General features: G+C 38.0%; 2 protein-coding genes across 5 annotated transcripts in view; one reads left to right on the forward strand and one right to left on the reverse strand.

The window, feature by feature from the left end:
* Positions 1–894: 894 nt before the first annotated feature.
* Positions 895–14002, reverse strand: LOC135101860 (putative polypeptide N-acetylgalactosaminyltransferase 10). Of its 2 annotated transcripts, XR_010269416.1 has the most exons (12): positions 13692–14002; positions 11399–11648; positions 8800–9019; positions 7448–7614; positions 6535–6723; positions 5528–5705; positions 5198–5315; positions 4327–4437; positions 3690–3911; positions 3108–3350; positions 1169–2587; positions 895–1116 (listed from the first exon to the last, which is right to left on the reverse strand). XR_010269416.1 is itself a non-coding variant. In XM_064006141.1 (11 exons), exons 2-11 carry the CDS (start codon positions 11628–11630, stop codon positions 2426–2428), a joined length of 1842 nt encoding a protein of 613 aa, XP_063862211.1. In that variant the 5' UTR covers positions 11631–11648; positions 13692–14002; the 3' UTR covers positions 895–2425. The 2 variants fall into 2 exon arrangements, 1 of the variants encoding a protein (XP_063862211.1); XM_064006141.1 differs by having other exon boundaries at positions 895–2587.
* Positions 14003–14777: 775 nt separating this feature from the next.
* Positions 14778–15731, forward strand: part of LOC135101864 (GATOR2 complex protein WDR59-like) — a 52351-nt gene continuing 51397 nt past the window's right edge. Inside the window, exon 1 of one of the 3 annotated variants that reach the window (XM_064006145.1) lies at positions 14778–14914. In XM_064006145.1, coding sequence (XP_063862215.1) covers positions 14861–14914 — 54 coding nt within the window. In that variant the 5' untranslated portion in view covers positions 14778–14860. The remainder of the gene's footprint in view (positions 14915–15731) is intronic. The other 2 variants (XM_064006146.1, XM_064006147.1) reach the window with 2 other exon arrangements.

Raw genomic sequence — 15731 nt, forward strand, 5'->3', positions numbered from 1 at the left:
CAGAGATAGGTAGATAAAAATAGACGATTTCATGTTTGAAATGTGGCTCCAATTTCCCTGAGAGTTTTACATAATACGTTACAATAATATGTGATGGTCTTGTCAGTTTGAAAATAACTAAATTATTACTTTTCTAGTGGATATTCTTTTCAATTTTTTTTTTCATATAAATAACTATCATTACCTTTCCTAGTTAATATTCTTTTTCATTTGTATTGATTTTATGGATTTTTTTCAAATTTCATTTTCCATAAAAAAAAAAAAAAAAAAAATGCTTTATAATACTCAATAAAACAAGCACTACATTTGCAAGCACTTTTCTAGTTGTTCCAGTGAAATTGTAGCTAATGGTTTTCATCTTTCTTTATTCAAATGCTTCACTGATTTCCTTAGATTTAAAAGTTCTTTGAACTTGCCAAATCCTGCTTTTATCAGAAATGTCTTCATCACAAAATATACTTGCCTGATAAGTAAAATACTATGTCTGTATTTGTCTATCACTGTCTGTCTGATTGAGAGAAATGTGATTAAAGGAAAATGGGTTAGACATCCCACATCCCCCCATCCTCTCTCTCTCTCTCTTCTGTAAATAAATAACTAAATAAATTATATATATATATATATATATATATATATATATATATATATATATATATATATATATATATATATATATATATATATATATATAAACACTTTCATTCAGTATCCTACATTACAGTGATCCCTTCATTATAACTTAGGGAACAGAACTTTTGCTGTGATTGGCATAACAGATATTATTTGATTTATGTAACAAAATTATCATGTTTACCTGTTGATAACTCTTTAAAAAGGATACATTTCTTAGGCTGTCAAAACTTTTAGATACAGATTTCATGCTTTTGTTTAATCTTTAGTCAAGAACAATGGTAAATTGTTTCCAGCACTGGTGAAGATACTTAAATTATATGTGGCAATATATTATAATATCAAAGTAAAATTGTTCAAAGAATGCACCCACACACATTCACACACACACACACACACAGTGGAATACACTATAATCAGCAACAGAGAATGCCTCTATAATGCATAGCTGCCAGGGGGTTGCCATGAAGCAAAACCTTCTGATAACTATGATAACATTGTATAAAACCAGGTTACAGAGGAAGGAGACTCCTGCTACTTCCTGTGAATGGAATCATTTTAATGTGTCACGTGCACTTCCACTGAACAACCAAAGAGAAGTTTCAAATTATAACTGATCAACACGTTCAAGACTTGCAACCACGTACAGATACACAACCTTTTATCTAGAGCTCTTGGGACCTACCACTTTCCGAATTCCAGAATTTTCTAAACTTTGGAACATATCTTCCTCTGTACACAGTATTTATAGCTGCCTTACATATTTTCCTCTTGGCAATTTGCATAAGTATATATGGTATTCATTATTTGTACTTGCTTCACCATTAGCTTTCTGTATTGTAATTTAAAAGCTACCACAAATCTCATACATAATTTATCCTTACGAACATTGCCCTACACACAAAAATGTGGTTATTCTCTAACACTGGGGTGGCATAGCACCTATACCAGTACTTATTCCTATGTACCGCAAATAAAGGAATATAATATTATAATAACAAACACATTTACTAAATAACAGGACAATAAATTAGAATTGCTAGTGGATAATCATGATGCATGTAGGTATCAGCCAAGCACTGCCCCTCACACGTGCATACACACAGCCTAGTGTATGTGACAATCCTTCTTCACCATTATCACAACTGAGTGCTAATGTATCAAATGTTTTCAAAATTTGAAGCTAATCATCCAATATGCTGCAACTTTGTATTTAACAAGACCCAAAAAAACTATCAACCTATGACTATTGTTTTTCCCCTGGCAATTCTCACCAGTAACAGCCTAACTGGGTGAGTAAACTGTGGATTTGGCAACTCTGGTAGGACTGGCTGTGGCGTGGTGGTAGGTGGTGGAGTGGGCAGCACAGTGTCACACAGAGTGGCAAATAACTGTTTTAAAAATAGGTACAATAGCAGCAGCAAAGCAAATGTTAAAAAACAAAGAGGAAAATGTGCAGATTGATAAAGTGTATGGTAAAAAAAAAAATAAAAAATTGTTGCCAAGACTGACTTCTGGATTTTGGAGTGTTCTGATTTTTAGAATTCCAGATAAAAGATAATGTATGTATTCCACACAATATTAGCCATTAAAAACAACAATTATGAAATTATCACCTACAACATTCATACCATCAAACTGTTGAGGCCACTCATCTCAGAACTTGAAAGTAATTACAATAACACATCCTACAACGATCATACTATCAAATGTCAATGTCAAGACAACTCTTGTCTCAATATTGAAAAGCAATTACTAAAATATTCTTCTAACATTCATTGCATTAAATGTGCAGTTAATTTTTCTTTAACTCTTTCAAGTGTTTGTGATCAAACTTGTCAAATTTCCATCGCTGAGTGTTCTTGGTTGGATCACAGGCAGATACAAACAACTCTTTGTTGTCTGTGTTGGTGTCGAGACACCTTGGATTCCCACCATGCACCAGCCATTGTTGTGTCTGCAAAAACATCTAGGTTAGCACTGTACCACCCAACATAAAAAAGCATACTGTTATTTTCCTACTGAGATACAAGATGGAATAACAAAGTGGCTTTACTCAACTTTTTTTCAGGATAAAGAAATGCAGAGGTGAATCACAGATTAAAAACAAATTTCACTCCTTTTTAAACAATAATGAAATTTTATCAAATATAATTACTTTCTCAATACTTCAAAACAGAATAATGGAGTACGTCTAACAACTTCCTGATAGAAGGAAGTTGAGAGTAGGTATGAGGTAGGTGAAAAGAACAGAAGCCATGAAGACAGCAAAGATAGAGTACAGTTTGGGAAAAAAAAATATTGAAGTTAAAGATGGTACCAAGGTGACAGAATGACTATTTGACCTTTCTCAAGTTCATTCTTTTCAAACAAGTGGACACAACAGGTAACACTTCACTCTATGATAAACTTATGCATGAATCTGATGGACAACTTAAACTTTATTTCTCATATTTTTGGACAGATCAAGCACTCACTTGATCATATTTCCATAGCTGGTTACCACCCATGCCATGACAGTTATATAGTAGTATTGGAGCTTGAGGGTCACCACTTGACACATCCCAGCAGATTGAGCGCCGTCCTGGCCTAATGTCCTGGTGCCAGGTGAGATGCATCTCCTGCTCTCCTCCCCAACCACATTCCTTCAAGCCAAAGCGTTCCCCATGGTGCTTGTAGCCAGTGTCCACACACAGTCCAGGATTGCCCACGCTTTGAACCTAAGGTGGGAGTGATTTGGTGTAAGGCAAAAGGAGGACACTGTGTTGCTGTGAAGAGAAGAGGTTTTATATAAACATTAAGTTGGTCAGTTTCACAGGATGGGCAACAAACACCCGGCACTTTTACCTTTACCTCCACATAACTTACTTTATATTAGACAGTGATATACTAATCTTGAAAGAGAGTGAGAGAAAGAGAAGTAATATCAGCAAAGAGTGTGTACCAGTTGAATGAAAGACAAGTACAGATATAGAGATGGGACCACTTAAAAGTAACTCAGGTAAACACACACACACACACACACACACACACACACACACACACACACATACACACACCTTGCCAGCAGCATAGTCTGGAGGCTCAATGGGGGGATACACCTTGGTGAGGTCAAAGGCCACTTCCTTCATGAACCAGCTAAAGGACCGGCACTTTAACTGCTCGCGGATGGCCCTCTGCTGAGTCAGGTCCCCAGGATCAATGCTACGATAGGATGGTCGGCGTTTGTACAGGTACTCAGCATACTCATCCATCCACACCTCAGCCACACGACGGTAATTCTGTCAAGTCCATTTTTTCATTGCTTTAATTGGAAGAATGTGTCTGTAAATTTGAAATTATTTCTCTCTGAAAATTTTACTAATAAGTCATCTTTTTATTTTGTATGTATATCCCAAATTGTATGGTAGTAATAATGCTAAACAAAATCAAGACCCAAAAGTTTGAAGCATGGAACATTAAGTACCCAACGTACGTAAATGCAAAATAAAGGAAGCACTAAAGAGACTGAATACTGTAAAAGTAAAAAAATAAAGGTGATGATTCTTTGATCTTCCTGCAATAATCCATTGCCATATTCTCTCCCTCTGTACATATCTCTTCTTTCCTTCCACATCTCTATTCTTATCCCTCACTAATTGTCTCTCTTGTCTCATTCCTTCCTCTTTCCTGGCATGTCTCCTCTGGTAGTCTCACCCTGCCCACAAAGTTTCCCACACCCGGGTTAGGGAAGGGAGCAAACTTGCGATAGATGTGTCCGATGCGGGAGCAAGGCGAGTCCACCAAGGTACCACCACACTGCCATATCTGGGAAGGTCAAGCAGGGAATGGTCCACATTCCCAAGACAGTTATTAGTGTTAAAAATGGAAAAACAATGGCCTTAGCACCATGATGGTCTGGTAATAATATGAGTAACTACATTTAAATAGTGAGCAAATATAGAATTATAAGTAATACTATCAACAGTAATGGATGAATAACATGAAAACTTATGAGCTAGGGACAAATATAAACAATCAGGAATGGCTAGAAAAGAACCATATGTGCATTTGTATGTATTTGTGTGAACAGTAAAATGGATAATTTCTTAAAAGTTCCCTTTAAATATATGTTATTTTCTCTCTCTCTCTCTCTCTCTCTCTCATATCTATCTTACTAGAGAGAGAGAGAGAGAGAGAGAGAGAGAGAGAGAGAGAGAGAGAGAGAGAGAGAGAGAGAGAGAGAGAGAGAGAGAGAGAGAGAGAGAGAGAGAGAGAGAGAGAGAGAGAGATTCAGAAGGGTTGAACCTGCATCTCTCATGCACAGATCTGTGTACCACACAGAGACTGCAATTCATGCCATTATGTTTTTCAAAAAATCTTTCAAATCTGCATCCTATACAGAATCATAAAAATTTGTTAAAATTTAACCTTTTGTGTATTAAATAAAATGGCCCAGCTAATGTTGATAGTGTATTGGGCAAGTGAATTGCAGTAGTGCCAATCTCTGGGCCACCAATATAGTTATAAACACAACTAAAAAAAAAAAAAAAAAAAAAAAAAAAATCCAAACAGTCTTGTGCCTTACCTTGAAGGACAGCTCATATTGCTCTCCACCCCAGATGTCCAGCCCAGGATCATAGCCGCCTAACTCCCAGAAAAACTTGCTACTGATGGCAAATAGTCCTCCAGCCATCACGGGACTCCTGTGGACATTAAACATGGTTTTGCTATGCGGCACTTGCTGCTCAAAAGACAATGAGGAAAAGATTCTATATCCTGCATCAGGAATATGAGAGCTGTGCATCAATCAATCTGAATAAGTTCAGTTAAACAAGATTAACAAAAGAAAAAATGCTGAGGTTAGTGAAACAATAGCAAACAAGGGCATAGGCTTGAAGAAAGACACCAACCACACCTAAAGGGTTCAGGCATGTTCTCCATATCCTCTGGTAACAGAGGCAGACGCTTGTAGAAGAGCTCCCAATCAAATGCTCCTCGTGCCCCCTCGTCCTGTGCCCGATATGCAAACGTCTCATAATCAATAACATCAATGAAGGGGCAGACACATGTACGGTAGTCCTTGGTTATGGGCTCTGTGGGACATAAGGTTAAGGAGAGAGGTGAGTGACCAAGTGTTTCATGAATAGGTTAAAAAAGAAGTGAGAGAAATGGGATCAGAAGAGTGAAAGAAAGAACCTACATTAATACATGGAACCTATATTAATATTTTTAACATTCTTGAACTATCCTTCACTTTGAAGGCAGAAATGATAGCAGAAATGAAGAGGAAACTGATGTGTATTGAAGAGTAGAAGATCAAGACAGAAATGATGATGATGATGATGATGATGATGATGATGATGATGATGATGATGATGAGGAGGAGGAGGAGGAGGATGACAATAACAACAACAGTGATGACAAGAATAGGAAACTACTAACCAGTTATCTTTAATTGGATCTCAAGTTCTAACACTGATAATCCATCAAGTCTTAGTTCTATTTATTAGTCATAAAAATCCACAACCTTTTATTCTGTACAATGCTAAATCTCCTCAGTTTCATAAATTACTGCCCCACTCCACTGCTCAGTTTTAGCTTAATCTCACATAACCATAGCATGTTACTACTTAAGAGATTTAATAAGATGTAATACTTGTTCAAGATTCTTTCAGATAAAAACAGATATACCCAAAGAAGAGAGGATATATCTTCAAACAAAGCTTATATTCCACACATATATCCAGACAATTGTATAATAATGCTTTTAATCCTGAAATCCCAGAGTGGTATGAAGTATTATGTCCCAAGATTATGGTCCTTTTTCATGCAATAAAAATACACAATATTCCTAACCCTAACCTTTCTTTAGCATCACTGAGCAATATCAGAACAAATCTGTACGGCTCCTCTCCACCTCACCCAGCAGTGGTGGAAGCCAGTTGGTGGTGCACTCTGTGTGTGAATCAAGGAAAATGAGCACTTCACCCTGTGCTGCTCTTGCACCTGCCAAACGTGCACGAATCAGCCCTGAACGCTGGGCCAGGCGCAGTACCCGCACCTTAGGGAGGTTGGCACGCACATAATCATCAAGTTTAGTCTTCAGGAACCCTGATGAAGAGAAAGAGCAGTGTTTCAAAGTGTTACAGCTCTACTATTAATCAACCCTACCACCTTCCCCTTCCCCTTTCCTTTGATGGGGATCCCTATCTGCTGGGTACCATAAATGAACCCATTCCCTTTCCATTCCTTGGGGATGTTTGTGAGCTAGGCTGGTACCCCTGGCAGACATAATATGCACATGGAAAACTTCATAACTGAAGCATTCTAAACACATTACAGTTACAATAAATACTGTGTAATGCATAATAATACATGTAGTGATACACTGAATAACAAATACATTAGTATAATCATGAATCAAATGTAAATAATGTGATTGGTTGCCTGGAATCGGATTTGAACTTTGTTCACTCCATGAGTCTCAATGTTGCCTCCTGTCTCTGTTTACCCCTCCCCCAGCCCACCACACATGCAGATCCATCACTTTTATAGTACCACAAAACAGATGGAGTCACACCACCAATGGAGAGGATTTATCGTATGACCAAAAGACTACAGTGAATCTCCATCAGAACTACTATTTTTGTGGCAGATCTGAGCAAAAGCAATGAGCAGCTGTGATTAGGAGTAACTACTGAACTGGTATTGTAATCAGTCTATTCACAGACTGTGCAAAGACTTTTAGCCTCAGTAAAAGAGGCTACAAGTACATATGAATATGGAGGGACAGTATTAACAAGGTCAGAACAGCTGCTTCCCACTAAATCTTTACCTTTCGTGCTGGCATCATCTACCAGGATCACCTCTAGCAACAGGCTTTCAGGAGCACGGTTGATGGCAGAAACAGCAGTACGTAGGAGTGTGGACCAGTGCTCATTGTGAAAAGGTACAATCACAGAGGCTCGAGGCAGCTTGGCCAAGTACTTTTTATCCCGGCATCTGCAGGGGAAAAACCAAAATCAATGAAGGTTGAATATGACATAATATTCATGGCAGAAGAGTCTTGTTAGGGGTTATTGTAATTATTAAAGCAAGAAATCACACAAAAGAGTGAGAGTCAGGCACAGATGGATTCTAAGAATTAAAGCAAAAAGCTTACTGTGAGCAAAAGAGGTAAAGACTGGGTTATTTGAAAGAGGTTATTATTCAGAAGTTATAAAGGAGAATGGTAAAGACAGTTATAATACCAGTCTTTGGGTCTTTCATTTTCTTTCAGTCTTCAAGTGCATTATGACAAAAACACAACTGAACTATGTATTCCTAACTTATATAATGAACTTGTAAATCAAATAATCACTCTCCACTGGAAAAAAAATATACTGCTAAAGCAAGGGACAGCTGGAAAATCAGTGATTGACAGCAAAGAGCATCCCAGTCTTGAGTGCCCTGGCTCAGTAGAGTGGCAAGTGTTGCCTCTGACTCAGAGATGTTCCCAACTTCAACCATTGTTTCCTCAGTTTTTGTTTTCATTACTTGTCTTGCTTCTGTAGGGAGTGCATTACATAATCACAATTAGGTACTTGCTTGTTTGTGTTGTTAATAACTAGAGGAGCTTGCTTACCCAACGTGATTCTGCAAGTTCAGCATCAAAAGTTTTTGAATACAAGAGTAAATCCATTACAAATACAGTTTAACTTGAACTCTCATGCCACCGTACACATTACTTCAAGAACTGTCTATAAAAGTCTTTCATGCCAAAATACTTTTCAACTTTCCATATAAGAGAATAATTCCAGCAGCTCCTCTCCATAACTTTTCTTATGTACAAAACAGACATCTAGAATAACCTGGATGCTGGAGTGGTTCACAAAAGAACTGTTCATGAATTCAAAGTCAAGACATGGAGTTGGGACAGCATGAACATATTTTTTTTTGTCACAATTATATAAATACATAGGCAGATCTTTCAATCCACCTTCATAATTTATTCTCATATATCTTCCACCTAATAGGTTATCTACATTAAGTGTTACTCCCTCACTCAAACCAGAATATTTTCTTCTTTTCATGTAATTAATTTCTACCTTTCCTCTTGTATATCTAAAAGCATAATTTTTCTTGCTCAGCCCTTCCACTTATTTGCATTATTTCCTATACAATTCTGCAGTCTCTCCTCCAACTCACTTTGGATGACGCAGATCTTGCAGGGAACGATTCAGAGCAATGTCATCTGAAGCACGAGCATTGAATCCATTGACCCTGTACAGTTGATCCCTTTCAGCTGCTAGGTTGGATGGGAGAATATAGGCTTGTCCTTGCTCTCCAGGCCCTGTCTGTCTTGCCTCTGCTGCTATTAGTGCATAGTCATTCCAGTCCTTGCTACCCTCTTGGTCATGCATAGGCACTGGGGAAGGAGGAGGGCATTCAGATCCTTCTTATATACAGTCAGTGCATGTTGATATGATTGCAGTGAGTCACATGTGGTCAACTAGCATGCCTATTATTTTGCCAATATTTCCACCACAAAAAAACAGCAAGGGAAAAAATCACTACTTTATGGTAATACAGTTTTTGCCTGTTGCTCTGATTAACAATAGTAGTCAGTATCAATTACACTTGCCTTGAGAAATGTGTGCTTCCTCATTAAGTATCACCACTCTTATTCCCTCCACAGCTTTGTGCAACATATATACATATTTTCATATGCAAATTTCTTGTGATGCCTAAGACAAGTACAAGTAGTGAGGCTAATAGAGTGAGAGTAATTGAGTGGTACAAATTTATATGCACTGCACAAAACTGTTGAAGAGGTAAGGGTGGTGGTACTTAAAAAGACGCACATTTTTTAAGGGAAGTGCAATAAAAACCAACTGTTTTTGTTGATCAAAGCAACAAGTGAGAATTAAGCATTGTCATGTAGCAGCAATTTTTTGCCATGCAGTTTTCCCATGGTCATGCTAGCTGGTCACACATGACTTACTACAATCATGTCACAATGTGCTCACTGTAACTGGGAAGGTGCAGGAAAGTTTTTAAAAGGAGGAGAGGTTATGTGGAGATGTGAGATTATTAGTTAAAACAAAACTAATGATAAAAATAAATAAATAAAATAAGAAAAGTTATGTGCTGCTTTTTAATAAGCTTCAATGTGCTAAGTTAATTAAAAAGGATGTAGGAATTGATTTGTTAATAGCAGTGATTTCATTTAACACAAAAGCAACAGCAGTCATTGCAGCAGGAAAGAAAAAAAAAAGAAAAAAAAAAAAAAAAAAAAAACTGTGCCACTAAAACTTGGATCCCATGTCACATCAGTTCTACAAATCATTAGGACTTTTATTTATTTTTTTTATTATTTCTGTTATGTAAGCAAACACATAACTCATGAGACCCTGCTTTCTCATCCAACCACCTCATGTGCAATCATACTCTCATATTCTTCCTGACATCAGAATAACATATCACATTTTATTCTTTCAAAAACAACCTGTCCAAACTGCCCTACTATTAAAAACCTCCCATATTTAGTACTTTTTTTTTCTTCAATTTTGCATTCTCATGTACTTCAGTCAAACAAATGTGCTTTGCTCAGTTCAAGCACATACACTTTCTCTCTCATGTTTATTGATTAAAATATACTTTTTTTCTTTCTGCCTTTACACACTAATAATGCAACCAAGCTCTACTTTATCAACCATCTCTAAGGAATTAATGGAGGCCAGGTATTAAGGTTATTGCATTGTTCTAGTTTTATACTTCCATTTTACTTCAATTGTACTTCCTTCATACACACCTGTATGCTAATCCTGTCTATATACATTGCATATTACATCATGTTTTAACAGTTACATGCAATTAACAATTCAATCATTACTGCCTCACTGAAAGCTCAAAAGATGTTATACATCCTACACTTTAGTAAACTTTTCTTGTTAATTTTTTACCTAAATTTTTTTTTGAGGAAGAAAGACTGTACAATAAACCCTCAACATAATGTACACATATTGGGGAGGGGTGGATCACTAAAGACAAAGATTCACTATATCTTGAGGTTGCTAATCAAGATACATTTAATGAACACTTCTTTATTTACAGGGAGTACTCAGTCACATGCATCTTCTAATCTCTCCTGACTCTCCACTCTCCACTGCACATAATATTTATAGTAGTTAATAACAATTGTTTCTGTCTTGTTACTCTTGTACAGTACCTGTATAGTACTGTCCACATTTCTTATACAGTACCTGTATAGTACTGTCCACATTTCAATGATCGCCCCCTCTCTCTCTCTCTCCCTCTCACTTATCTGAGAGAGAGAGAGAGAGAGAGAGAGAGAGAGAGAGAGAGAGAGAGAGAGAGAGAGAGAGAGAGAGAGAGAGAGAGAGAGAGAGAGAGAGAGAGAGAGATAGGGGGCAAAGAAGGGAGGAGGCAGGCAGCAGCCAATCAGAGTTAGTTACGCATGCATAGGGTGAGGCTAGCTTCTGGGGGAAGAAAAACTTTACCATCTTTCAAAATCATGTGACTGGGTATGCTGCACACATAACCCCCCAACATGTTCGAGCTCGGGGGGTTAACTGCATGTCACCCAACTCTCCTGCATTTTACGACCTAGTATGCTCATAAAATAAGGCAAGTGTTCAATAATTTTGAAAAACAGCAAAATTTGTGAAAAGCTAATAAAATAAAATAAGTGTTTGATGGCCTTCAAGGGGTTGTTATACCTGAAATTCAATAAACAGAGGTTCATTATATTGAGGGTTTACTGTATATACAAATCAATAAATACCATTGGTTTTCAAACTGATGTCTGCAATCTGTTTTTCAAGGATGCTGTTTTTGTTATCATCCAGATGAGCAGCAGGTATGTGTTCTTGTAAGGGCAATGCTCTTTCTTCACTGTGCTTGGTGGGATGGCCATCAGGTTGGGTGTGGCGTGTTATGATGTAGATCCCTGCCAGGAACATAAACACCCCTATGCCCAACTTGAGCCACCAAATTAGATTGCGCCGCAGCCTCATTCTGAGTATATGTCAGCTCTGACAAAAAAAGTGAGGTAGAGGGAACAGGTATAAGAAATGGGATGAAGATTACAGTACTGTACATATGAGGTAATATATGTGTTAACTGAATAACAATAGCTCTATCTATGATTTCTTTAGTGTAGCATTCCTATCCTTAACACACTGGGTATGGTCCGGCACCTTTTGTAGTTCTTTTTTTTCACCAGTTTTTTTGTCCTTGATCAAAGCTCTTCTTACATAAAAGAAAAAATGCAAAACACTGCTGAACAACTTAATTAAAAAAGAGGAATGTTAGCAAATAAGGCTGACTCCAAACTTCACACATAGACAAACCTACAAAAAGACTATGCCCTGTAGTAGGCCAGATACTTGACAGACACTGTACAGTACCACACTTGGACACATTAGACAGGACACTTTACATCTGGTGGACTCACTTCCCCATCTGTGCTCTTAATACAGCTCACCTACACAAGCTGAGTAAGTAAATAAGATTTACTTACATGCTGATGATACTAAAGTTTACAGAAAAATCAGGACCCAATTGACAAAGAAAACCTATAGAAGGATATAAACTTGAATGAATGAATGAATGAACTATAAAGGAATGGTCTAAACAATGGTTGTTGTCATTTCATCCAAAGAAATGTAACTATATGCAGATTGGAAGCTGTGAAGTGAGAAATGTAAGGTACCACATGGAAAAACCAATGACTCAAGTCAACTCAGAGAAAGACATCAGAGTGTTGATTTGACAAGTCGACCTTTTCAGAACACCTGGCATGGAAAATTAGTAAAGAAAATAGTATAGTGGGAATAATGAGGATATTTGTGACTTAAGATATAACTCAAGTTCCTCAGGGTTGGTGCCAGCATACTTACTCTCTTCTGTACATTTTCTATTGCTTCTACATCTTTAATCAAGTAGGGTCCCCAGATTTGATTTGCATATTCTAAATGAAGTCTGGCAAGTGCAACATACAGGAAGGGACTTAAAGGTCTATTATGAGGAGTGGCTACAAAAGTTGGGACTACTAATGCTGGTATACAGGAGGGTACAAGGTGACAGGACTGAGACATAAGATTTTGACAGGAGTGTATGATCAGGATGTGTGTAACATCTTTGTAATAAGGGAAGAAGGGAGAATGAGGGGACATCCTATAAAACTATATAAAAAAGGATCAAGGCTAAACAAGAGACAAAATTCTTTCTGTAATTGAGTAGTTAATAACTGGAATGGACTATCCCACTATGTATGTGTCCCACCCAACCACACAAGAAAGGATACCTGCTTTACTGTCTGTGTCATTACTCCCACTGCACTGATCTGCTCCACTCATTATCCTCACTCCATCTCCACAATCCAACACAACCAGACTTCCTGGGTAATCTTACCTGGTGGGGCCTCTACAACCACTGTCCAGTCAAGACTGGATGAGGGAAGGATAAACCCTGAGATAACTGATAGATACCCTAGTCAGACTTATGGGCAGCATTAAAGCAACATTGTGCTATTGAGATTGGTTGATTGGGTAATTGTCTAGAGTCCTTACCGGGCCTTATTACTGGTCTATTCACTTCAATTCTTTTACACATACCTTCACATGCACCTAAAACATCATTTTAAAGTGGGGGACAAATGCCCCCTTCCCTCTAGTCCAGCAAAATTGGGGACATGTGGGAAGGTTAGGTTAGGTTAGGTTAGGTTAGGTTAGGTTAGGTTAGGTTACCTAACCTAACATAACCTAACCTAACTTAATGTAACCTAACCTAACCTAACATAACCTAACCTAACCTAACCTAACCTAACCTAACCTTCCCACATGTCCCCAATTTTGCTGGACTAGAGGGAAGGGGGCATTTGTCCCCCACTTTAAAATGATGTTTTAGGTGCATGTGAAGGTATGTGTAAAAGAATTGAAGTGAATAGACCAGTAATAAGGCCCGGTAAGGACTCTAGACAATTACCCTTGCATATACAGCTATCCACATCCTCGATCTAGTGTCCCAAACTCTCCTGCACACCAGGCCTTACCTCAAAGGAAATAGCAACTCACCACAATCTGACTGGTTGACCTGTTTGCTGCTAGCACCTTTGTGGCACTAGAGGCGGTGGCACTACGGCCTGTACGCCCCCATCACATCTCCAAGAACATGACAACAGTCTCATGTTGTGTTCATCCCGCACCTCAAACAGGACGTCTCAGCAAAGGTGCGGTTCACATACCACAATACTTGCTGCTGCCTACAGGATGTCTGAACGCCGCTGATCACTATGGGCAATTTGAGGACGTGGCAATCACTACCTCTCGTCCACATGTGATACACACACACACACACTTGCACACGCCCAACCAATCAGTATCAGTAATTTCTGGTATACTAGCATAATCACCTGACACACACACACACACACACATACATATATATATATATATATATATATATATATATATATATATATATATATATATATATATATATATATATATATATATATATATATATATATATATATTGTTGTTGGGTGTTCATTTCAATAGTTAAATAGATAAATAGATAAATTGATCAAATAATAGCCTTGTGCTTTTAAACAGTTCCTTCCCAGAATTTTAATTCGAAGGAAAAGCTTGTAGCCATAATGTCAATGCTGAACTACGTAGCTGCTGCCACTCCAACGGTATCTTATTGACAGTCAGCAAGTTTCAAGGTCCAAACTTACAATTAATGATTCCAACATACGTATATTTATTAAAGTCAAACTTGCATATAAACGCCCTCTTTTTTCATGTGACGTTGCTAACAAGATAGGTGAAGCTTATTACAACGACTTGCAACATCTCTTGGCGGCAGATAGCTAGCCTAATAAACACCGTGTATGGTTTTAATTTACGTTTGATACATCTCAAGGATCAGTTTAGTATATCAACAGGCACAGCATACAGTACCACCATTGGTTCAACAAGCGTGAAACAGAGTAGCAATAATAATGCCATCATATTTGAAATCCCGTGAGAGAGCGAGTAAACAATGTTATCATAGAGAATCAGCCAAATGTTAAGAGTATTCAAGGTCTTATCTTGTCATTGTTTGAAGAATAAAGAGATTCCATCAATATAATAACACGATGCTCTTTCCTTGGCTTAGAAGCTCGTAAGGGATCAACGTCCCTTTGGTAGCTTGCGTTGTGCCATCTATATCGCAGCCCAGGAGAAGCACCGCCGCCATGGCCGCGCGGTGGAGCAGCGAAAGTGTTGTGGCCGAACACAGGGAACTTCAGGTATTTGCAGGCTGGTGGTGCACAGAAAGGAGAGCAGGGAGGCTTGTGGCGAGGTTCCTGTCAGGACTCATTAGGTTGACATTTACTGGGATGGAGCCTCGGGCGGGCGACTCCCACCTCCAGCTCCTTCCAAGCCAGTGCGTGATTGATGCCTGAATACTCTTTCTTGCTGTAATTGTGTGACGTGTAGTATGGCAGCTTAATCCCAGGAATTCCCTTTTAAACATATCCTGCTGTACAATTCTCTATAAACCCTTATAACCATTCTGGATCTAATCTTTTCCCGCCATTTTTACTCTTCCCACGGAACTAACACTGAAATCTGATCTTAACTTAGGAAGTATATCATCCAGGTTTTCTTATTTTTGTGAATGGAACTGCAATTTCGTAAAATACTCTAGTTTTTCGTTATTCATAGAAAAATGCAGGGCAAGATTTGTGACCAGCTGGGAAATGGGATTGTTATGCGGTGAAGCAAGTAGCACTACTGCGTAACCCCAAGTGGTGCTGTCACAAGTGCTCCTGACTGACCCGTGCAGTTACCAGCACTTCCATTTCCTTGGCTTAAACAGTACAATGTCACCAGTACTACCTGTTTGTAATGCTAACTGGTACAGTGTCACCAATACTACCTATTCCTAGTCCTACCTAATCCAGTGTCACTTGTACTACCTATTCTTTCTTAATGCTAATTGCTGCAATGTGATCTGTGCCACTACTTTTTTATTTTCTTCTTCTTCTTCTTCTTCTTCTTCTTCTTCTTCTTCTTCTTCTTCATATTATTATTATTATTATTATTATTATTATTATTATTATT

The sequence above is a fragment of the Scylla paramamosain genome, chromosome 7 (genome assembly GCF_035594125.1).
Source record: "Scylla paramamosain isolate STU-SP2022 chromosome 7, ASM3559412v1, whole genome shotgun sequence".
NCBI lineage: Eukaryota > Metazoa > Arthropoda > Malacostraca > Decapoda > Portunidae > Scylla > Scylla paramamosain.